Below are 26326 nucleotides of genomic sequence, written 5' to 3'. Positions count from 1 at the left end.
TGAAGTGACCAATTAGTAGTGAGTATTTTGCATAAAAACTATTGAAGAATTTACGGTGTATGCTACGGTAGAGAAACACATTTACATTGTTACACAGTATATTAAAGGGGTTAGGTGAGGATTCTACCAAGAAAAAGTAAAGGAGTTTAATAATCATACATTAATATTAATATTAATAGTAATTTTATATTATTAACTAATTAACTATAATTGTTAATATATTTTTTTTATTTATTATAAAAATTAACGACTTACGATAAATGGTACCTTGTGATTAAACGAGAAAGAAAAAAAATTCATTATATCACCTATTTTATCAAAGAAAAATTATAGATAAAGGTAATACTGTGGAAGTTTAAAATTTAAATTTATTAAAATTATTTATTATTAATCTTTATAAAATTAAAAATTACGTATATGGAAAAAAAATTAACACGTAAATTTATCGTTTAAAGCAAAAAAAAAAAGTTTTACTCGGTATTGTGCATATCTGAATGACAGAGTTTGATAAAAAAAAATCTACATATAGTTTTTTTAATTATATTATTCATATAAAGTATTTATTGACTTAATTTTTCAATAATAAATATTTAATAAAAAAATTCTATCGATAATGAATATGAGTTTAATTTTCCTCAAAACATTAAATTATTGGTCTGACAGAACAGTACTTATGGCAGGTTAGGTTCACTCATATATAATGTCCATTACCCAATTATGATATGATATGATGTCCATTTTTCATTATTCATATTTAAGTGGCATCATTGAATTGCTCTACGTACACTTCAATTCTTTTAAACAAGTACATTAAAACTTTTTAAAAACATCTTTTCATAAAAAATGAAGCAAATGGAATATATACATATACCATCATAAAATCTGCTTGAAATGTTAACAGTTTTAAGGCAAATCAAACATTAGTTCACTAGTAAAATTTTCATACTTTTACACAATATTTTTAAATTTAAATAGACATTAAAAACATAAATTTATAAGATAAAAATATATTTATTGTTATATAATAATGTCATGTATGTTAGTACAAAAATGAAAGCATAATAAATATAAATTCACTAATTTTACTAAGAGAAAGAATCTCTATTTTTTTATTTATAAATATAAAATATAAAATAAAAGTGAGAGAGAAGTTATATAAAATAAAAATAGGAGTGTGCAATTGAAGAGTAAAACATCAATTAGACAGTTAGACAAAGAGAGTGCAATAAGTTATCATTACATGCAATCGAAGAGTAAAGAACTAGAGATGTTTATAGTAATAATAAAGGCCCAAAAAAAAGTCTATCCTCCTTATTATATACTTGTAGGAGAAGTCGCACTTTGTGAATCTTAATTTAAAAAGTAAAAATAAAAAATAAATAAAGTGGATAATAGCTAGTTATTAAGAGGGTGAAAGGAGATTTTTGATTTATTATAATTTTTTAAAGATAAAAATAAGAGAATAAATAATGAATTGGGTATATAATTATTGAAAAAGTATGAAGATGTTACCAACTCTGTGAGAAAATAAATTAAAAAACTTTTAATTTTCTAGTTTTTAAGCAATTAAAAGGTGTAATGACCCAATTAAAAATAGAGACAAAAACAGAGAAATATCCCTTTATTTATATATTGATATAGATGATTAAATAAAATAATTAAAAAAATAAAACCTAAAGATTATTCAAATGAAAAAAAATATTTTACTTCTTTTAATTTCATCACAATACTTCTGCTTTGCCAATTGCGAAAATCCAATTGGGGAATGTATGGACTTTATGTTTTTACTGATGTAATTTTTATTCAAAATTTAGTACAAATTAGAATGAATTAAATTTAAGTAATCAATCCTCTATGTATTAAACAAACCTAACATATGCTTGGCATGTAGAGATTTTGAGGATTTCCTGGGAAGCAATTGGGTAGCGCATATTTTGGGTAGTTAGGGCTCTTCCTCGTCTCCTATGAAAAAGTTATAGCTCTCTCCCTTGGTGGAGTGTTTAGCTTTTCTTTAGTTAGATTTAACTTTGTAATTTTATTTGTTATTTTCCTATGTTACTAAAAAAAACATCAATCTTTATTTTGTACAATAATATTTTTAGAAAATTCTCTTCGATGAGAGGATATTTAATTTTTTATTTAATTCATTTTTATTTATTATAATTAGTTATAAAATAATTTTTAATATTTTTAAATAAATTATCAATAAATAAAAATAATATTATACTACAATATAAATTATTTATCATAAATCTAAAATATAATTTATATATTTAAAACTATCAATTTATACAAATTTTAAATATAATTTATATATTTAAATATAATATTTATTTATATATATTATGATAAATTTTAATTACATATAATAAATATTTAACATATACATCCTACATGGTTAAAAAAACACTAGTAATTGTTAAAAGAAGTAATTATCATATCATCCAAATCAAATCAAATAAAAAAAAAAGGTAGGTAATTAATAAAAAAATCTTAAAAATACTATTCTTACACTTCAATTTTGTTCGATAAATAGTTACTACTACTACTCAAGTTTAAAATATAAGCTTTGATGGTACAAAAAAAAAATATAAGCTTGATTTACAATGAGTAGAAATGCTTATTGCATAGTTTTTCTGATAACCATTTCCTAACTAATATACTCACTACTGAGAGCCCATTTCCTAACCTCCAAATTGGTGTCTAGCGGCAAAGATCTCAGCACCATCTTCCATGTTAATTAAGCCAAAGTCAAGTTACATTGATATAAAAAACACTATAAATTAGTTCCATGTTGAGCATTGGTGAAATATTGTCCGCTTTGAGCCCAAACTTTCACGGTTTTGTTTTTGAACATCACCCAAAAGACCTCTCAGCCAATGAAGACAAGTGTGTGTATATATAAACTCGTATTTATCCTCTTGTTTGAACGATGTGTGACTTTGCTTACATCCTAACAGACCATTAGGCGATAATTATTGATGATCATTCTAAATTTATAAAGAAATCATCTTGAATTTAGTATTTATTTTAGTGCATCAAGATTTCAAGAGATTATCCCATTCATAATTACGAAAAAATTATTCACCAATGTAGTGTCATTAGACTAGTTAAAAATATTTATTAACATTTGTTAAATAATTGAGTAAGCTTAATTACGAACATTATATAAGTGATTGATAATTTGAGGCTTGATGATTAATATTTATAATTTTGTCTCCTGAAAAAAAAAAACTTGTACATTTTAAATATATTTTGTATTGATATTTTAACAAATTACTGATTAATTAACATATTGAAGTTTTATTTTTGGCCCCTTAACATCCATGTTCGTTTCTGTCCCTGCCTAGACCAGTTGATCTACAAGAGCTTTTGCAGGACACAAATTGATTTGTCAATATTAATTGTGACATTTCTTGTTGTGGTGTCCCTGTCTAGTATTTATTACAAAGTAATATAGCAACGCACTGAAGATTATGAAGCTTTTACTTGACGGCAGACGCCGTGCATTTGGTTCATCTTTAAATCATAATAATTGATTTGTCTTACAAAATGATGGTTGATTTGTTTTGATCTAGTGATTTTCATTTTATACGAGTTGACTTATCTGATTTATAGGATAAGACTTTTTATAACATTATTTTTTATTTTCATCACGTTAATTAGCGTATAACAAATTTTTAACTTCTTTTTCTATTGCTCTTCGTACAAATTTTGTATAAAAAATTATATAAACATGATTTCTCAAATAGTATTTAACAAAAAAGTGTTGGAATGTTTGTTCAAAATATTATAGAAAAGAAATCAGAAATTATGTAAAAGATATTTTTATATTGTAAATTAAAAAATTAAAATGCGCAACTTGAAGATCAACTCTCGATCTCCTTTTTCAATTAGAGATTTACAATATACTGTCTTCTCTATTTAAACAAAGAGGAGTACTATTTATGCAGTTAGCCACAGAATATCTCTCTATTTTCTCAAACTATTCTTTTTATATTTATTTCATTATTTGTAACATTATATTTTTTTTAATCATCTATCCCTTTCAATTTAAAACACATCTACATTTCTTAATTGAATTTTGATATCTTTTAAATGAATTTGTCTAGTTAAAGATAACCTTGTAATACAATATAAAATGTTCTATTATAAATATAAATATAAATATAAATATATTTTTATATTCCAAAAATTTACTTTAATTGCACTATAATATATATAAACAAAAATATTTATTTGTTAAAAAATTTAATTGTATAAAAAAAATTTATTTTGTATAATATACAAATTTAAATACTAGTGTGCCAACGTAGTTTGACACAAGTGGTTAAGGCCCAAACCAAACTTACACCTTTTCCATAACCCTTCTCAAATGGACTCCTGAACCCTAGGGCCTAGTTGAGTAGCCTCTAGTTCTACCATTTTTATTCATCAAAACAAAAAACAAACTAAAATACTGGCGGAAAAAAAAAAGTAAAAAACCTGAACGGGATAGATAATATTAGCAAATCAAAGCAAAACAAATACAATAAGAATAATTATGTTTCTTACTAACCTAACATTAGGATATTGGGCATTGAAATATAAAGTGAATTTTTTATTTATTTATTTAAAAGTTGCATTAGTACTTTCTTGTTAAGTATTTAATGCATTTTATATTTCCAACACATAAATGTATTTTTTTTTTCTTATTTATATTTTCTGTACAAAGAAATAGGAAGATTTGTGTGAAGAAATAACATTACTCATCCATGGAGAGTAGAAAGAACCCAAAATCTTATTACACATTCGGTCAACAATAAATATTAGGAATGGCGAGGGCGAGGAACCTTCAACAGGTTTCTCGGTCGAATCAGTTAAAGTATAACTTGGCATATGGTAACTAGACTTCAACTGTAGGGTAACAGCTACCCAGTTTAGTATTCATCCGGTATTAGCTTGTTTTTTTGTCCAAGAAGGATCCAAACTCTATCCTCAGATGGCAGAACGAACAAGGACAATCTAAGGCACTCTGAACTAAATAGTGTTACAAAATGGAATCACTACATTAATTGGGGGAGAAAGAACTTCTACTAGAACGAACAACACAAATCATGTTTTACATTTGGTCTTTCTGACAGGAGCTATAATTCAAAACTCAAATTTCATCAAGCCAGATGACCACTGATCAAGATTCTACTGCATCAACTGAATTCCTGAATGATTTCAATTGTCAATGAAATTCTTATAACAAAAGAGACCAACATTTCTCATTCAAAATGAAAGTAATATCATCAACTTACTTGGGTGATTGTGAATCAAGCTGCATTGTAACTGGTCCATCATTAACCAAATTTACCTGCTCGCCATAACGTGAGACATAGGCAGCGTTATGAATTATCAGGCAATAAAAGCACCCTGTACAAGGATTAAGTGACATTACTTTACCTTCATCATTGCTCCAAATACACCGTCTGCATAAGAGATGGAAAGGAGCTTAAGAGTTAAGAGTAAGGTTCCAGCAGAATTTAAATGAATCAACGCAAAGCAACAAATACAACTAAAAGTCTAAAACTCCATAAAGGAAATCAGTATTGACTAATCTCATAGAACAACTAATTATTTCCAAGGCCATGGGGGAAAATTGAACAGTCTTCATGATCATAGGTATTCTGAATATTATGTTTTTATAATGTAACTAGCAATCAGCTAAAGGACTTGATTATTACAATGTTGATAAGACTGAATTCAGGCTTTGGCCATTGCATGCCAATTTTATTTTGTTTTTGAATTAACAACTTCTTGAATTGATAGTGTGCACGAAAATACTGCACTGGCGTTTGTCTTTATTGACCACAATACACAACTTGTTAAAATTAGTCCTTGTTGCATACCATACAACATCCCTCTGCTCTGTCAGTGAAGAGAGAAAAATGAAAGGATTTGATAGAAATTTCATAAAAATAAAACCTAGAATTTCTCAATGGAAACCGGGTCCAACACTCCAATCCAAATCACCATATGTACATACACTACATTTTATAGCATAAAATAGACCCTACTTGGATAAATTTCTCTAATGAATATTTATTATAAAAGATCTCTTATTTAGCATCTCCAAAAGCTGACTTATATATAGTGTGTGTTGTGAAAAGACTTTGGAGGAATTTATAAGCTAATTCTACCAAATTAATTTGTTTTTTGGTACGTAAGAGATAATTTTTGGTACATACCAAAATAAGCTTATTTGGTATGTAAGCTTTTAGCTTATGAAAATAGGCTAGCTTATAAGCTAGTAGTGTTTTTTTTTCTTTTTCATTTTTATCCTTTCTAATTATTTGAAATCTCTTTTTACCTTAAATAACTAAATATGTCATTCTACATTTATCAACTAATGTTACCAAATACTTTCAATCCAACCAATAAACTAATAAGCTTTCAGGTTTTTGACTCCTAACTTAGAACTTGTAAACTTTCAGTTAGCTAATGATTTTCCGCTAGCTTAAGAGCTAGTTTTGCCAACACACCTATAAACTAATCTAAACTTTATATAAGAAACTTAAGCTATTCCAAAGATGAGAAGATAAGATTTTATTAATTACAGAAACAGGAACGAAAGTAGCAACATACCCTTGATTGCATCATTGTTATAGGCGTTCCTAAACCTGTCAACTAAAGAGGCATAGAAGAGCTTGGCTCTCTGTGGCGCCATGGCAACGTGAAAATCTGGCTTGTTACCCTTCAAGAATCCATACAACGTAAATTGACTCACTGTTAGAAACAAAAATTATTAAAAAAACGAACGGTTTTGCTTCCCATAATAAAGATTAAAAATGCGAATACTCACTCAGTGACTCAATGACTCACCCAATAGAACTTGATAATTTTTTTGCATTACACTGTGGTCCCACGCTTTGCCAGTAATTTCGTTTGGAAAAAGCCTCATATTCAAGACCTTACGACATCTGTTAAGAGAATAAAACAAGTTAAGAAACGGTGAGTTGAATCGAAGGGAATTGGATTGAAAAAGGTGGAGATGACATGTAATCGGCATCGGCGTCGGAATCGGAGTCGTGGATTCCGACGAGGACGAGGAGGCCGGGGCCAATCTCGGAGACGATGCGGCCTTCGACCTCGACGGAGGCAGAGGCCACGCGCTGAACCACCGCTCGCATTGCTCTCACACTTGTTCTTCTGCTTACGCCTCCCACACGTGCCGGAACCCTACACCTACACGCCCACACCAATTGCAATTGCATCATTATTTCTCTTTATCTTTTTCGTTTATTCCTTCCTTGGTTTTTCTCGCCCGTTTAAATATTTTTTTTTTCCTTTTTTAATTCCGTCTAAACAAAAACCATGTCCACTGTCCATGTGTATTTACGTTTTTTTTTTTCATTTACATTTTATTTTACTCAGTTAAATTTTTTGTTGAAAAAAAGAAAAATAGCAACCGATGCGTCTTCCTTGTTTTCAAACAGGCTATTTAACGCATGAAATAATTAATAATTATAATTTGAATTCCGTTGAAATTGAAATTAATTCAAAATCACATTTTATTTAGAAGATGACTTTCAACTAGAGAGAAATATGTAGAAGAATTTCTCATAAAATACTCAAAAGTGAGAACTACACGAGGTCTTAAACTATATATAATCCACGAAAAAAGTGCTAAGGAAACTAGGTTGGCCGAGAGTTTAAATTAATCATGGTATGGTTAATTTAAACCCTTGGCACCTAAATTCAAATTTGAATTCTATCTCCTAGATTCTCGGCACCTATTTGCAAATCCTTATGGCACATGTGATTCTTGCATTCTAATGTGATTTGATTTACATTTGAGGTGAATTTGAGTTACACCATGTGCACCAACCACATGGCTGGTCACATGACTCTTTTTTTGGTAGTTCGTCCTTGGAGTATCCACTGTTGATAGCAGTGATTAATCTCCTCGCTACGTTGGAGGCATCTCAAAGGGTGGGATAGCTGGCCCCAAGATTTAACGCGACTGCATACACAAGACAGGATTCGAACCCCTGACCTTGCTTAAGCATGGATCAACCCTTATTCACATGACTCTAAATGCACCCTAAATATGTCTCAAATTTCATTAGAAACAAACTCACATGAATTTAAGAATTAAAATGGCTGAAATACATGGCTTAAAAATCAACCTATTCTACTTGACCAAAATACAAGGCCCTCAAGCAAAATACAAGCCTAAGTGGGCCAACCTTAGTCTACATGGGCCTTAATGAACAATCTAACTAAAAAGTGTCATGAGTTTTTCCTTGATGTTAGCTCAATCCTCTTCTAGTCTTCGAACCATAACCCTAGTAATTAGGCCCTTGGCCCATGAACCTCCATCGTGAAGAACCCTTGTTCTCTTTGTCAAATCATCTGCAGTAATCAGTAACAACATAATCTTTTAATTAAGTTTTGGTGATTTTTATAATGTCATGATTATGGTTTTATTTTTTTTTTCTAATGATGTAATCTTGAAAAACTTAAAATGGGTCTTCTAATTATCTCACAAGTCTTAATAATTGTTGAAATCATTGCTTATATGAGTAATTATTCATATATAACTATTTCATCAAATACACTAATGGTGCATAACAATTAGTGAAGTTTTGAAAACCTCACAAGTCACAAACAACTCTCATCTCATCAGATATACTCTAAGCCCGGTATATTTAACTTTCCAATAATAGTTTTAATATTTTAGATTAATGTTGAAAAGTATGAGATATTATGAACCTTGTGATAAAGAAATGTACAGGGAATAAATGTTATTATATAAATTATTTATGTAAATTCTTATATAAATCATAGATGTATGTGTTATATATCACAGACATTTTTAGCTAAGGCAAATTTTATTTTATTTTATTTTATTTTATTTTTGTAGTTTCATATACAAATAGTTATCGATGTAGTTTTTTTTAACAGCTCTGTTTAAGAACATCAGAGCATCTGCAAAGCAACTCTCTATGTCACATCACTGCCAAATCAACTCTGACCCACTTTATGAGTTGCTTAAATTTTAGCAGAATTGTTTCTACAAGAAACTCTGCTAAAATTTAAACAATCCATAAAGTGAATCAGAACTGATTTAACAATGATGTGGCATAAAAAGTTTCTTATAAAGAACTCCATTACACATGCTCTCAGAAGAGTGGAAGAGCCAATTATGGATGATGTCATTCGTGAAAAGGCCATAAACTTCACAAAAGGTTGATATCGTGCCTTCACGCGACACTTCCATCTGTTTTGCTAACACAGCTGTTTATTCAAAAAGTTTTAAAATAAAAGATAAAAGAAATTGTACAAGGTAATCAAGATCCTAAGTTAAGTCATGTCGTGTCCACATCCTGCGCCTCACTTTGAAAAATGAGATTTGAAAATATTTTTATTTTTGATTACATTAAATTATTTTAATTAGTTGAGATAAATCTTACATGGAATATGACTGATTTTATTCTCCAATGTTCATAATTAAATAAACTTATTAATTTTTGGATGTTTTAGGATTTTACAGTAACTCTATAAATAGAGGTTTCCACGTCACTATTTAATCATCCAAAAAAACACTTTAGCTCTCTCTATTTTCTATTCTAGGTTATTGACTTGATTTTTTCCTTGTCAGTTCTCTTTTTCAAGTTACTTTAGATGACCCTAAATCATGTTATATTCGAGAGACTTATGCGTATAATACGGATAAGTCCTTAAGGTCAATATCATCACATGTTTCAAGAAAAATTTATCTAAAATATTTATTATCTAAAATATTTATTTAGTGTTTTATGTTATCATCTGTGCGCCTATTATTCAAAAACAACAAACACAACTGAATATGCATAAATATGTCAAATTTTATAATCACTTACAAAGCCCAATCCTCCAAAATCTGGTTATGGGAGTGGAACCAATGTATCTGTTGCAGACTTGCAGGTTTCACTAATGAATACTTTTTCATATGGGAGTTCAAGAAAGGTAGTTGCTATGCTCTTGTTTTGAAATACATCTTCATACTTGTATTCACTAGTCGCATTTATGATATTCTTAGGCTTGAATTTCTCCACTTTCTTTGGGAACGACCTAACAAATGAGTCCCCATCACAACCAATTTTCATGCTGTTCCTCTTTTAACCACTGAATGTCTGTGACATTTGGATTCAGTTGTTTAACCGTGAGCAAAAAAGAAAGACTAGCAGTGTAGCATGAGGTGAGAATCAGAACTAGAAAGAGCCATGATATCATCACTATGCGAGTTAAGTTGCTATGCATTTTTCCCCCTGCATGATGAAAAACAGTTACTCTAGTTTAATTCACATTTTCCATCGAGGAAAAATTTTTCTACAGATCATTTGCTTTGCGTAAGTCTATTTAAAATCAAAGTTGTTAGGAACTCTGATAGTGATACTCACTATGAGCAAATAATAGATAAAAGAAGGTAAACCAAAGAGCAGTGCTATCTAGCTCTTACAATTGCCATCAAACTCTGGATTGGATTCTCTTTCAGGGTACCAAGTAGCTAACATTGTGTAAATCAAAATTACACGTGTAACTATCCATAGTTCCCAGGTAAAGGGCCTCGTGAACATTTATGTTGACTCTTCGTACTTAGATGGAACTATCATTGACAATCTTGATTCTACACATGTCACTGTAAAATCCACATACTACAACCTTTCCTCTAGTATGGTCATGTTCCCGACGATGGCCTCATAACTCTTCCATCATTATTTAACCACAAGACAATGAAAAAATTAGTCCAAATCAATAAAATAGAATAAAATTTGAAATAGTTAAGTAGTATTTAGTACAAATTAGAGTTAATATTCCTAATAGCTAGTTATAAGTGAACTTTGTCATATTTGATGGCATCTCTATGAAGACATATTGTCAATGAAAGAATTAGTTGTCCTTATAAAACAAACAGCCGAGTCTTCAATTGAAAGGGAGGATAATCAAAATAGAGAGCAATATATCATACTTAACTAAATGATGGGCGTTGCACTTTAAAGAAAACTAATGATCGAAGATGAAAGAAATAACAGTTGTCTTCTATTGGAGTGGGGAAAAAAGGGAAAGTGATTTAATACTTGTTATAGACAAGTTGAACCAAATCATAATAGGTTCCATCAATGGCATGATACTGATATGGCAAGCTAAGAAGCACCGATATCAAATTTTTATTTTGTTTACTAAATGTTGTAAAAATTTATTTTGTTTTTCATAGTAAAAATTTGTAAAAAATGTTGTAAGAATTTTATTTTGTTTATTATAGATTTTCTTGTAAAAATAAATTTGTAAGTATTGTTTATTAAATGCTTGAAAAATTTCGTAGGTAACTTTTCTTATGAATTTTTTTGTTAATTTTAATATGCAGGAAAAATTTAAAAATGTTTAAATTTATAAGTTTAATAATTAAAAGATTAACTTAAATATGTTTTTACTCCCTCAAATTTAAGAAAAATTTATTTTTAGTCCTTCAAATTTAAATCGGTTGTTTTTAGTCCCTGTAATTTTTAAAAATCTTATTTTAGTCACTCGAATCACTAATAACACATCTGAAGTGATAAAATAAGACGGTTATACAATATCAATTAGATTTAATGTGATGTTTTCACTAATAGAGATATCAATAGGTAGATTTTATATAATAATATTTGATAAATTTCTTAACAAAATTTGAATATAAACACTAAAATAAGATTTTTTTGAAATTATAGAACTAAAAATAACAATTTTACATTTGAGGAATTAAAAACATATTTAAGCATTAAAATATTTTTAATTAAAAAATATTATTTTACTAAATTATTTATAAATATATCATTATAATTTATTTTTATTTTTTTTATTTAAATTAAATTAAATATATAAATTTTATAAATATGATAAATTAATGATAATGAATTTTAATTTAATGATAAATTAAAGGTATTTACTTAATAAAATATTATTTTACTAAATTATTTATAAATATTTCATAAAAATTAATTTTAACTAAAATATTAATAAATTAAATATTTATTTTAATTAAATGTATAAATTAATGATGATGAGTTTTAATTTAATGATAGTTTTTAAAATAAAATTATTTAATAAAAAAATTATTTTTTTAGAATATTGAATATTTTAAGAGTTAAAATAATTTATAATAATATAATTTTGTAGTTCAATATAATAAATTAATTCTCTTTCTAAAGACATGATCTAATTAATATTTAAATATCGATTATAAATAAAATAATTAAAGATTATATAAGTTGGGACAAGACTCATCTTACAAGTTGATTTTGTATAGTTGAGTGTTAGACCTATAATCTACAATCTAAGAACTTAAAAGGTTATGCATCACATGTTGGAGGTATGCAAATAAAGATGAATTCATTGTGAACATTTGAAATTTGAAGAATTATTAATAGAATTTGCACAAATATTACCTTTGAATTTTAAATTCACAATAAAATTTTTGCAATAATTTCTTTGTAAGAAATTTTCATGCAAAATTTCTTGCAAAAAAATTCATAGAAAATTTTCTTACGAATTTTTTTCGCAAGAAAATTTCTTGCAAGTTTTAAAATTCGCAAAAACATATTTTCTATGAAGGTATTACTTGGAGAAAGAACATTGCAAAAAAAATTCGTAGGAACAATATTTCCTACGAATTTTTATGCAAAATTTGCATAAAAAATTGCATATAATGATAAAAATTTTAGTAGTATTTTATATGCTTTATTAGTGAATCAATTTATAGGAAAGGAAAGATAGTCTCGTTTCTAATAATTGAAAATAAGTTGGGAGTTCACTCAATAGTTAAGTAATCATTTAAATCTAACTTAATGTTAGTCATGTTTAATCGAATATGACATGTAGATTAACTACACAATTCATGCATATGATCGAAGTGAAGTACTTAAAGAATTCAAATTAAAGAATTTCACTTGTCATAAATCTTAATCAATACCCAAATATATAAAAGATATAGTTTCTCGTATTTGTTAAAAAAAAACTCATGTAACTGTTCCTTTGTCCACAAGTGTGTTAAGATTACACGTTCACTATAGATATGATTAATATATTCTTTATAATGCTTGAAAAATCCTTACCAGTTACCTTATATGTTAGTTTGGTAAGTTGAGTTGTGTTTTAACCTATACCGTATGGTGGCCGAAACGGCCGAATACCCGAGATCGTTGACCGTATAGTAGCCGAAACGTCCGAATTCCCGAGATCGTTGATTACGCCGAATACCCGAACCCGCCGACCAACCCTACATGGGTAAAGCGGGTCGGCGGAGTCGGCCGAGTCTGTCGACATCATCTAGATGATTACGGAGAGATTAATTAATATAATGCACAGGATTAAACCCCTAATTTTCCGGGGCCCAGTCCCTAATTGCAGCCCAATAAGAACCACTATAAATAGGACCTCAACAAGGTATGCATTTAATTCTGAACTACCACATTTATTACGCCGAGCACTTACTTGAGCGTTGGAGTGTCTTTGCAGGCACCCCCCCTCATTTCGGATTACCCGGATAGGACGAGAAGACCGAGACCCAGGATCACACCCGCTACAACAAGGATAATTGAAGTGTGTATCCTAACACAGGAACATTTGGCGCCCACCGTGGGGCCGAGAAGACGTTTTCAGCCCCTTTCGAACTCTGCGACTGAGACCAAGACATGGTAGTAACCCGCAAAGGACAATCAACAGCAACTCAACCGGTTCCTAATCCCGATAGCAACCCCGTCATGACCAACCAAGAATGCTACCCGTATGGAATGCCTCATACTGAACCTGAACCTGTTATACAAGAGGTCCGACCGAACACCAACCGAGACCAACCCGACCTCCAAGATGACTTACGTGCTTTACGAGAAGAAATGGCCGCTATCCGAAGGCAGAGAGAGGCCGACGCCAGGGAGTTGGCCGAACTGCGACGACAAAATGCCGAGCTCCGAGGTCTTAACCAAACAAATGTGCCGTCAACCCCTACTCTCCAAGAGGAGTCGGCATATCACGCCCCGACTGACAATATGACCCGAACTCCCGTCAGCTCATTGATAGCCAACAAGGCCGATACCGCCACTCACTCCCTAAGGCACCCCTTTTCCCGAAGAATAATGGAGGCAACTCTGTTAGACCATTGGAAAAGCATGCCGATCGAGAAGTACGACGGGTCATCCGACCCCGAGGAACATTTAAACGTTTTCCTGACCCAGGCAACCCTGTCCACTCAGGACGACTCGGCTTTGTGCCGAATATTCCCCACATCACTAAAAGGAAGAGCTTTGAGCTGGTTCACGAGACTGCCGAGTGCCTCCATTGACTCGTTTGGTGAGTTGTCATCCCAGTTCACCTTGCAGTTTGCAACAAGTAAGCCGTATAAGACGACCTCATTAGCCTTAGCCGGGGTTCGTCAGGAAAAGAAAGAAAGCCTAAGAAGCTTCATGGACCGATTCAACAAAATTGCAATGGAGATTGGTGATCTTAATCCTGCCGTGGCGTTGGATCGGTTGAGCACGGCTCTCAGGCCGGGACCATTCGTGAACAGTTTGTGCAAAAAACCACCCGTTGATATGAACGACCTCCGACGAAGAGCTGAGAAGTATATGCAAATGGAGGAACTGGTGGAGACCCGGAACCAGGCCAGGGCCGAAGAGGGTTACGGCCGAAAAGAGCCAGGCCGAGAGCCCCCGAAAAAGGCGAATGCTGAGGTCCCGACCACTCGGCCACCAAGAGGACCACGTTACACCGTCTACACCCCTCTGAATACGAGCAGGGTCAAGGTGATGGAGCAGGCCCTCGCTTCCGAAATCCTTTCGATGCCGAAAAGGGCAAACACTCCCCCGAGAGCCGATAAGGCGAAAGCCTGCCGATTCCACCGAAACAGAGGACACTCGACCGAAGAATGCTCGGCATTAAAAGACAAACTCGAGGACCTCATCAAACAGGGCCACCTATCAAGCTTCATTACCCCCCAGGACCACCAGTCGAGGGGGAGTAACCGCCGCCACTCACGTGAAGCACCCCCACCAAGAGACCGACGCCGCCGATCTCGGTCAAATGAAAGGAGAGACCAGTCAAGACATTCTCGAGAAGACGATGACCGACCGAGAAAGATAATAAATACAATAGTCGGGGGCTTCGCCGGGGGAGGATCTACCTCTTCGGCGAGGAAAAGACACCTCCGGGCAATGCGGTCGGTAAATAGTGTGAACCAGCCAAGAGTGCCCAGGATGCCACCCATAACCTTCTCCGACCGAGATTTCCGGGGGGTTGATCCTGTTCAGGACGACCCCATGGTGATTTCCGTCGAAGTACACAACTGCATAGTAAAGAAAACTTTGGTTGATCAGGGGAGCTCGGCCGACATATTGTACTGGAATACCTTTGTACAGCTCGGAATTCCTGAGGAGAGCCTAGAGCCGTACCAAGAGCCACTGGTAGGCTTCTCAGGCGAAAGGGTGATGACGAGAGGGTGTATCGACCTGTATACCCGATTCGGGTTCGATCAGAAGTCTTCTCAAGAGATCAAGATCCGGTAGATCGTGGTGCACGCAAACACGTCGTATAACATCCTACTAGGTCGGCCCTCCATTAACGCCCTCGGGGCGATTGTCTCGACCCCCCACTTGTGCATGAAGTTTCCGTCGAGAGATGGACAAGTGATAACCGTACATGCTGATCAGAAAACGGCACGAGAATGTTATCTCTCCAGTCTCAAGGTACGGCCAATGTCCGACTCCCCAAGGACGAAAGGTGTGAATGTAATAGGGCATCAGACGGCGGAAGACATCGAACTCGATCCTCGATTAGGCGAAGAACGAATCGAGCCAACCGAGGACCTCAGACCTTTTCAACTAGGCAAAACACCCGAACAAAGCACAAATATGGGATCCCAGTTGAGCGAAGCCGATTCAAGACGAGTCAAGTGCGTTGTGAAAGATAACCGAGACCTATTTGCATGGAGGGCATCAGATATGCCGGGGATAGACCCCAAGTTCCTATGCCATCGGTTAGCCGTTTGCCGAGACGCGCGACCCGTCGCGCAAAAGAAAAGAAAGATGGGGGAGGAAAAGCGAAAAGCTGCGGACGCCGAGGTGAAGAAGTTGTTAGAGGCTAAGTTCATAAGGGAAGTCAAGTACACGACTTGGCTAGCTAACATAGTTTTGGTAAAAAAGTCGAATGGAAAATGGAGAATGTGTACCGATTACACCGACCTCAACAAAGCATGCCCAAAAGACGCCTATCCACTCCCTTGCATCGACCGGCTTGTCGACGGAGCGTCCGGGCACTCTATCTTCAGCTTCCTCGACGCCTATTCCGGCTACAATCAGATAAGGATGCACCCTTCCGACGAGGAGAAGACGGCATTCATCACTGAAAACGCCAACTTCTGTTACCGAGTCATGCCTTTTGGATTGAAGAACGCCGGGGCAACCTATCAGAGGTTAATGGATAAAGTATTCGAGGGACAAATCGGTAGAAACATCGAGATCTACGTGGACGATATGGTGGTCAAGTCCAATTCTCTCACCGAGCACATCACGGACCTAGCCGAAATCTTCGGCGAACTCCGCAAGCACAACATGAGGCTAAACCCCGAGAAGTGTACTTTTGGGGTCAAGGGGGGCAAATTCTTAGGCTTTATGCTATCAGCAAGAGGTATAGAAGCGAACCGAGACAAATGCCAGGCCGTGCTGAACATGAGAAGCCCAAGAAATCTGAAGGAATTGCAACGCCTCTCTGGGAGACTAGTCGCCTTATCCCGATTTCTCCCACGGTTAAGCGACAAAATTAGCCCGATGACGAAGCTCATGCGGAAGGCGTCGGCCTTCTCGTGGGACGAACACTGCGAAGCAGCTTTCGCAACCTTGAAGACGACTTTGGCGACACCCCCGACCCTTACGAAGCCTGACCCTCTCAGCCCAATACTTGTATATTTGGCCGTGTCAGAGGAGGCGATCAGCTCGGTTCTGGTGCAGGAAAGAGAAGGCAACCAAGCTCCCGTGTATTTTGTCAGCCGACTGCTACAAGATTCAGAAACCCGATACCAATTGATCGAAAAAGTGGCGCTCGGCCTAGTACACACTTCCAGACGCCTACGCCATTATTTCCAAAGCCACCGAGTTGTTGTGCACACCGACTGCCCCGTCGCTAAGGTGTTAAGGAAGCCCGAACTCGCCGGAAGAATGATGGCCTGGTCGATAGAACTCTCGCAGTTTGACATCACCTTCAAACCGAGGGGACCGATCAAATCTCAGTGTTTGGCCGACTTTATAAATGAACTTCACCCACAGGGCCAATTCGAGGAACCATGGTGGACCCTCCATGTGGATGGATCCTCAAACAGCCAGGGGAGCGGGGCAGGAGTGATCCTAGAAGGGCCGAGAGGGATAGCATTGGAACAATCCCTGCGCTTCCGGTTCAGAGCCTCAAACAACCAAGCCGAATACGAAGCTTTATTGGCAGGGTTAAGACTGGCCGAGGACATGGGTGCATCAAAAGTCAGATGTCGAACCGACTCCAAAGTGGTAGCCGAGCAAGTTGGTGGAAGCTTCCAAGTAAAGGATCACATCATGATGAAGTACTATCACGCTTATCAAAAAATAAAAGCGGGCTTTCAGGAGGTGTCGGTGGAGCACATTCCACGCGAAGACAATGCCCGTGCCGACCAGTTGGCTCGGCTCGCCGCAACCAAAAAGCCGGGGCACTTGAGAACGATAATCCAACAAGAGATCGACCGCCCCAGTGTCGACGCAGAAGTGGTGTCAAATGTCAATGCCGGGAACGCCGACCAGGACGATTCTCAAGACTGGAGAGCCGAAATAAAAGAGTTCCTTGTAAATGGAAACACGCCGACGGATCCGTCCGAAGCCAAACGGCTAAGAACCCAAGCCGGCAGATACGTTGTCATCGCCGACCAGTTGTACAAACGCGGTTTCTCTACCCCGTTACTCAAGTGCCTAAACTCCGCCTAGGCTGATTATGTGACGAGAGAAGTGCACGAGGGTGTATGTGGACTGCATTCGGAAGCGAGGACAACCGTTTCCAAACTCCTACGAGCCGGGTACTATTGGCCAACCATGAACACTGACTGTGCTAGGTTCGTAAAGAAGTGCCTGCCGTGTCAAAAGCACGGCAATTTGGTCCATCAGCCGGCCGAACAATTACATTGCATTCCCCCAGCATGGCCGTTCGCCACTTGGGGTGCCGATATACTTGGACCTTTCCCGGTCGCCAAAGGCCAATGCAAATTCCTCATCGTCGTCGTCGATCTGTTCACCAAATGGATCGAAGCCGAACCCTTGGCGTGTATCTCGGCCCACCAAGTCCAAAAGTTTCTATGGAGGAATATTATCACCCGTTTCGGTGTCCCACGCACTCTGCTTACCGACAACGGCCTGCAATTTACCGATCGAAAACTAAACGAGTTCCTAGCCGGTTTAGGAGTGTAGCACAAGGTCACATCGGTCGAACACCCGCAAACGAATGGTCAGGCCGAGTCAGCCAACAAGGTCATCCTCTCAGAACTGAAGAAATGTTTAGGGGAAGCAAAGGGAGCATGGGCCGAGCAGCTACCCGAGGTGTTATGGGCATACCGATGTACCCCCCAATCAACCACGCAAGAAACGCCTTTCCGGCTGGTCTATGGATCTGACGCGATGATCCCAGTGGAAATTGGAGAACCGTCCTTCCGCCGAGCCCACTTTGACGAACCAAGCAACGAAGCCGAACTCCGAACAAACTTGGACACGGTAGAAGAGGTTCGTGACCGAGCGCTAGTCGTGGCCGAGGCCACCAAGCAACGCTACAAGCGAAGATTCGACAGCAGGGTGAAACCAAGAGAATTTCGAGAAGGAGATCTCGTTTGGAGAGCCACAGGTGAAGCAAGAAAAGATCCGAGACAGGGGAAGCTCGCCCCAAATTGGGATGGACCATTCCGCATCCGACACAACCTAAACAATGGAGCTTTCAAGCTAGAATACCTATCAGGAGAACCTATTCCTAGGACTTGGAGTTCGACACACTTAAAGATGTATTACAGCTGATGTAATGGTGCACTCTTTTCCTTGACCGACTATTTTTTCCCTAAGGAGGGTTTTTGGGTCGGCAAGGTTTTTAACGAGGCACTTCATTAATAAAAATTCAGAATTCGTTTTTTATTCTATGTCTAGGCCGAGCACTACACCCAAATACGAGGCCGAGCAACACTCGGCCGACGACAACAAAGTGAACTCGTGCCTAACAGGTTTCCCTCCCGAGTACCCTCCTCGGCTAAGGACGTACCTAGGCCGAGCACTATCCCCAACCGCGACGAGGCCGAGCAAAACTCGACCGACGACAACAAAGTGAACTCGTGCCTAACAGGTTTCCCTCCCGAGTACCCTCCTCGGCTAAGGACGTACCTAGGCCGAGCACTATCCCCAACCGCGACGAGGCCTAGCAACACTCGGCCGACGACAACAAAGTGAACTCGTGCCTCAGGTTTCCCTCCCGAGTACCCTTCTCGGCTAAGGACGTACCTAGGCCAAGCACTATCCTCAACCGCGACGACGCCAACCAATATACGGTCGATTACGGAAAGTACACTCGTTACCGAGCCCGACCAATCCGTTAATCATACGAAAAACACTCGTACCCTATGCCAAGCACTCCGAACACACCGCATCCAAAGTAAATCTCGAGTAATAGTTCAAAACACGTAATGGCAACCGAACACTCACCGAAACATAATACACTCGGTTAAACGCACGAAATATGCACCAATCATCACCCATACAGGTCGGATTATGTCTACATTACTAGGCACTATAAACATGCAAAAAATCTATTATAGAAACCAAGAGTATGGTGGCCGAAACGGCTACTTACAAAAAATCTAAGTAGCTGATTACAAAAAATCTATTACTAGGCACCGGTGGCCGAAAACAACAAAAGGCACTCACGGCCCGGTTACAAAAAATAGGTAATCCTAAACTGTCAACGGGCCGATCCCTTAAGTAGCTGCCGAGCTTCCAGGATTACCTCCATCGCCTTCGCCAACCACGTCAATGATCGGATCTTCATCCTCAGCTGATTGCAAGGGAGCTTGGACGGAAATACCGTGATGAGGGGCCTCGGCATCGGGTTGAGCCCCTTGGGGGAATTCAGAATAGCTCATAAACTTGCCGCCTAAAAAGTCCCGGCCAACATCGAACTGAAAATCAGCCGGAACCTCACAAAAATGATAAGCCTGCCTCACCGCATGCCGGAAACCGGCATCATGTTGCTCAAGTATCTGCTCGGTAGCTTCGGCTTCAAAAATTGGCAGCCGCCTTTTTCAACCGAGCAATCTCGTTCGTCGACGCAACAGCGTCGACCTTCAGCCTTTGCACGGTCAACTTCAGGTCGTCGGCCTCCCTCCGGTGGGCGTCGGCAATCCTTTTCAATTCTTCAGCCGACTCAGTTAATTTGGCGTTCGCAGCCAACGCCTCTTTTACCGTGGCCTCGGCCTCCTTGAGTCGGCCATGGATCCTTTCCTCGGACACAGCATGCCTGTTCATGACATGCTTCGCAACAAGGGAGGTCCGAGTATCGAGTTCGCAAAACAGCTTATATGCGGCCTCGGCAGACATGGCCTCCAGGTATTGCAGTCCGCCCCCAGTAGCAAGATCCAAACCGACCAAGTTTTCGGTCTGCACGTTCGGGGCAAGGAAGTTGGAGCCGGCGACAACAGCCGGGATAGCGAAGTTGCCGCAACCAGATTGCTCCAGAGACAGCTGCTTGGCCCGCTTGGTAGAAGAGCTCGGTCTCTCCAGCTCTATATTGTGCTCAGCCGCCCTCACTCGGGAAGTGCTTCCTTTCTTCTTGGGGTCGGCGGTAGGAATCAACACATGTGAAGGCTTATCCCGAGCCATCCTCAGCCCCGACCGCGCCGGCGGGACCTGCCCACTAGCCTTTGCATCCTTCGCCCTTTTCGCGAGCATGGCGGTCACGTCTAGTTTACCTCCGGCCATTAAACCTGCAACGAAGTAAATTTTAACATCAATTTAAACTGATTAAGTAACCGAATCCTAGAATGCATACCTAGCAAGGCCGTCTCAAAATGAGACGTTTCAAAAATGTCCAAAAGGCCTCGGACAGGCAAGCCTTTCGGTAGCTGATCTAAGAAATCCACGATCTCCTTGTCCTCGGCAGGGAGTTTAGACGCCGACATCGCTTCATAACGCGTCGGGCGCTTCGTCCAATAAAAGGGAAATAGCGGTTCGCCTTCTCGGTCATAAAAGCAATTATTCATCTCCGACCCCCAGCGAACCTTGAAGAACCCATCTTTAAACCCTTTGTAGGAAGAAGTGAAGGCTCGGAGGAATCCTCGCTTCGGCACCCGAGACAATGACACCCACTTTACCGGTTTACTCGGGCGACTAGTATAATAGTAAAGGAAAGCCAGGGGTCGGGGAGTCAGACCCAAACACAAGCATAAATTCCGAAACGCCTGCATCGCGGCCCAGGCATTCGGGTGCAATTGACTCGGTGCCACATTGAGCACTCGGAGAACCCCCATTTGAAAATCGTCAAATGGTAGTTGAACACCGAGGTCTTCGAACCAGCACATGTACGCGTAGAAGTAATCGTCTTCGTCGTCCCCCGACTCCAAAAACACGAAATTAGTCTCCGGCCCGTCGTCCATGCACGCCTCGGCAAGTAGGGGAAAATGATCCTCCCCACTCCCGAAGCAGTTCTCCAAAGAGACAAATGTGTCTAATAGCCCCTGGTCGGACAACTTCGAAAGATAAATGCCGACCTCGCCGTCAACCCACTCGTAACCAGGAATCTCCACAGTTCCGTAGTCGATCCGCGCTCTTACCCGAGTACTCGGCCCACCAGCTCTCTTGCCTCGCGCATCGCCGACCACTTCCAGTTCGTCCCCGCTCACATCAACTTGCAACGCTTGCTGGTGCGGTTGACCGACTAGACCTAGACCTCGGTCATCCACCTCAGTTGCCCGTGCCAAGGCCGCAGCCAATGTTGTCGGAGGCGATACTTCGACCACCTCATCCCCACTATCCTCTTGTTCGGGTCGATCGGAAGGGAAGACAACTTCGCATTGCAGCGGGGGTAACCTCGATATTTCACTTGAAGTCGACCCCTCCTTGTTTGATGAAGCGCCCGACGCTTCCGAAGACGTCCAACTCCTAGCCGAAACGTAACCTTTATCCATTTATTGCTAAAATTAAAGAATACAAAATTTTACCTTGCTCGGGTTGTTCGGAAGAATATGATCTTGGGAGAGCTCGGAAAATTTACAGCGCATAAACTTTCACATCAACACCCCTATTTATAGGCAAGGTAAATCAGGGGAGGTGAAAAGACGCCCCCGGGCCACAACCGTTCGATCTACCTCATCCAACGGCTCAGATTTAATAACCGTTGGGCCCGTAACCGCTAGGGCCAACGTGGCAAGACACACCTGCCGAGGCCTCGGTCTAAGTCATCAAGATTCAGAACCCGTGCAGGAGGCCTCGGCCTGACCTCACACGGCCAAGGCCTCGGCCTAGACCACAAACAAAAGGCCTCGGCCTGACCTCACGACCAACGTCTCTGCCAGTACCGCCTGATGTCTCGGCCAAGACATCGCCCGCAAAAGACCTCGGCTGGAGCCCATGGTCAAGGTCGACCCAAGCATAATCAAGACAGCATCGACATACTCCTATACCGACCCTTATTCCTGGACAACGAATACCACGTCACAATTTCCTCCATACCGTCTTCGTCTTTTCTCATCCTTGACGCTGCGGGGGTTGTATACCGTATGGTGGCCGAAACGGCCGAATACCCGAGATCGTTGACCGTATAGTAGCCGAAACGTCCGAATTCCCAAGATCGTTGATTACGCCGAATACCCGAACCCGCCGACCAACCCTACATGGGTAAAGCGGGTCGGCGGAGTCGGCCGAGTCTGTCGACATCATCTAGATGGTTACGGAGAGATTAATTAATATAATGCACAGGATTAAACCCCTAATTTTCCGGGGCCCAGTCCCTAATTGCAGCCCAATAAGAACCACTATAAATAGGACCTCAACAAGGTATGCATTTAATTTTGAACTACCACATTTATTACGCCGAGCACTTACTTGAGCGTTGGAGTGTCTTTGCAGGCACCCCCCCTCATTTCGGATTACCCGGATAGGACGAGAAGACCGAGACCCAGGATCAGACCCGCTACAACAAGGATAATTGAAGTGTGTATCCTAACACAGGAACATAACCCAAATTCTAAATAATATTATCAAAATTTATTTTAGATCTATTATTGGGTGACTAGTATTTGTTCACACTCTTAAAGTTTTATTGTTAGGCACGAGGCATTGTTTTTGGGCTTGTCCAATTGTGAGGAGCTGCTGCGGGTGAGATTCCTAATTGAGTAGACAAATGGCTAACGTACGTTGTCTTTATAAGATTACTTGCAATATAAGTTGGTTTCTAGAATTAAGTTAGGCAGGAAAGTCTATATGCTTTTTAATACGTGAATTCAATCTTATAAAATTAATTAAGTAAAAACAATAGATTGAAAGCAAGTGTTGTCAAATTTTGATGGATGAATGATATATAAGAAGCGCAGGAATTCATGATTTTGAACCATTTAACGCGGCAGGTAAACCAACCAGACTCAGACAAAGCATCCATATCCGCATGCTCATAAGAGAAAACAAGTCTCATTGCAATTTGCAACTTGGAACAAATAATTTGTTATTTTTAGTAGTAACATATAAAATTCACCTAAAAGTACTTGTTGGGAGTTGGGACTAAGTTCGGTGGGACCTAGACAGCTACATAACTAGAGAAGTTGACCCTAATTACTTAAAAGTCAGTCAGTGCGTACACACGGGAAATAAAGCATATTACATAATTGGATTTGGTAATGAAAAATCATGTTGGCAACTATGACTATTATAAAGATGAACAGACTGATATTATTTCCATAAGAAAAATGCTTCATCCTTCAAAAATTTATTCCGAAACTTGATTCGAATTAATAAAAAAACTGATTTAAATAATAAAATATTAAATTAATTAATTATTTTATAATAAATTTATTTAAAAATATTAATATTTTAACTATTCAACGCTAATTCGACATTTCATTCGGAATATATAGCAATGTTCTTCCCATAATATTTTTGCCATGATTTTGAAAACATATAATCATGGAGGAACAGGTCATAATCCTCCAATAAAATTGACGTTGAACTTTTAGAACATTGATTGTGACAATAGTTCTGCCGCGATTATCAGCTTTAAGTTTAGCATCTTGTGTTACGTGGGACTTTGTTATATATAGTGCCTAGAGAATAAAAACTCTGTTTTTCATGATACAAAAATAAAAATACTTCAAGAGTATGTGAGTTTTAATGTATCAAAAAACAAAATAGAATATGCGAGTTTTAAGTTAAACTTATTTTGACCATCCTCTTCTCCGGCCCCCGCTAGAGACAAACTTGCTTTCCCAGATCTAACTCAATGCTAAGTCACCCCTTGACTTTTTGTTCATCAAATAGTTAACTATTTCAAACAATTCATAATTCATCTCGTAATTTTAGTTTATTTCAAATCAAACCACGCGTGAATTCCTCACATTTATACATGGGATCAACTTGCATTGTCTAATTAAACGGGTTGTTGAACCACGTTTGTACAAGTTTCAGTGACCAAGAGAAAATGTTAGATTGACATTGAACAACATTTCCAACGAAAAAACAAACACAGCCTAATAAGCCAACTAAAGAGCATGGAATATCTTATTACTATTAGGCATTAGCTCACTATTTCTCCGTTAAACCTTTTACTATTTGTTATACAAAAGTCCAATGTTTAAAATATTGAGTCAGCTTGATGCGCTCAAATACCAAGTGCTGAAGTGCCTAATCCACCCCATTAATTAATTCCCAGAGTCATATATTATATGGTTTGGGTGTTCACACTTCTCAGTCATACCACGAAACTTCCTATGAAGTAAGTGATTGATTAAGAAACCCTTGTTGACATCTATATATATATATGATAATCAAAACATGCATCCACAGCAATTATGGGTTCCAACTCCAAGTCATTGTTGATTGGGTTCATCTTTGTTTATGGTTTGCTACTTTTAGTTTCCCATTTTAGTTTGATGAGCAATGGAGAAGTATTTGAAGGGTCATTGTTGGATTCCCCTCATCACAGATTGGTGAAGAGAATTAAACGCAGGATGCCGCCGAGTCCACCGTCTCCCAGACACAATAAACCCGTTCAGTGGTTTAAGAGACCACCGCCTGTTCCTCCTACAATTCCACCACCAAACTAAATCCAACAAACCATCTTAACATTTCATGCTTTAACTTTCTTACTCTATCTCTCTATTAGTTAATTTCTTTTTTCTGTATTTATTTTTATTTATGTCAATTCCTTCTGTCACTTGCAAATAGCGGGTTTCTTCCATGCACTACAAAAATGTTTCACATTAGAGTCGGCCAAAAGCCGACTCTATATAATAAAAATCGATATAATATTATTGGTTGTTTGTCAATTTTTAGTTGACGTTAAATAAGTCGACACAATTTCTTTTTTGTCGGCTAAGCCTTCGATAATAAATTTATTTATTTTAATTTTTTGTTATCGGTTAAGTTGACACTACGTTGATAAAAAATTTATTATATTTTTTCTTTATTTTCTTTTTCAACTTATCATTTATTCATTCGTATTTTTAACATTCTCGAGACTCGATCTTGCAATCTTGATGTCTTAAGTGAGCTTAATAACCAAATGTACTACAACATATATGTGTATATAAGATTCATAAAATTATCTTTATCTCTCTCAAAATACGGCACACTGTCCGAAAAATCGACACTATATCTAAAGAAATAGCGTCAGCTTTTCCGACGCTAAACTTAAATTAAAATAAAGTATTTTAAGTTTAATATCGGAAAAGCCGATGCTATTTCTTTAGATATAGTTTAGGATTTAGGGTTTAAAATATTAATTATTATATATGTGAAACTAATGAAATATGTTATGATGTCGATAAACTGAAGAAGAAAAAAAAGAAAAAGAATAAAACTAGGATTGAACAAAAAAATAAGAGGTAAATTTATCTAATAATGATGTTATTAAATTGAAAAAATAAATAAAGATAATACAAAATACTTTAACCCGCATTTGAGCATAAAAATAAGCATGTTTTATGTTATTTTATGATTGTTGTTTATTGAGGGTGACTACACACGTCTTTACACTAATAAGATATGGTTTACTTTGAACTTAAGTCTTTTATGATTTTAGTTTTAGATATTACCCA

The 26326-nt window shown here is 37.5% G+C and overlaps 2 protein-coding genes across 6 annotated transcripts; one reads left to right on the top strand and one right to left on the bottom strand.

The window, feature by feature from the left end:
* Positions 1 to 4725: 4725 nt before the first annotated feature.
* LOC109811552 (D-Tyr-tRNA(Tyr) deacylase family protein) lies at positions 4726 to 7278 on the bottom strand. 5 transcript variants are annotated; one of them, XM_020375327.3, is made up of 6 exons: positions 7024 to 7274; positions 6850 to 6947; positions 6613 to 6753; positions 5431 to 5456; positions 5286 to 5341; positions 4726 to 5190 (listed from the first exon to the last, which is right to left on the bottom strand). In XM_020375327.3, the coding sequence occupies exons 1-6, from the start codon at positions 7242 to 7244 to the stop codon at positions 5187 to 5189; spliced, it is 546 nt and encodes a 181-aa protein (XP_020230916.1). In that variant the 5' UTR covers positions 7245 to 7274; the 3' UTR covers positions 4726 to 5186. The 5 variants fall into 5 exon arrangements, with proteins under 5 accessions (XP_020230916.1, XP_082922396.1, XP_082922393.1 ...); XM_020375326.3 differs by having other exon boundaries at positions 4758 to 5198; positions 7024 to 7273; XM_083066270.1 differs by lacking the exon at positions 5431 to 5456 and having other exon boundaries at positions 5286 to 5400; positions 7024 to 7278.
* An 11390-nt stretch (positions 7279 to 18668) lies between these two features.
* LOC145955963 (uncharacterized) lies at positions 18669 to 19055 on the top strand. Its single transcript, XM_083071517.1, has one exon. The coding sequence runs from the start codon at positions 18669 to 18671 to the stop codon at positions 19053 to 19055; it is 387 nt and encodes a 128-aa protein (XP_082927643.1).
* The last annotated feature ends 7271 nt before the right edge of the window (positions 19056 to 26326 follow it).

This window comes from Cajanus cajan, chromosome 1 (assembly GCF_000230855.2).
Source record: "Cajanus cajan strain Asha chromosome 1, NIPB_CcT2T_4, whole genome shotgun sequence".
In the NCBI taxonomy this organism is placed as follows: Eukaryota; Viridiplantae; Streptophyta; class Magnoliopsida; order Fabales; family Fabaceae; genus Cajanus; species Cajanus cajan.
This window is presented reverse-complemented; position numbering and strand designations above follow the sequence as displayed.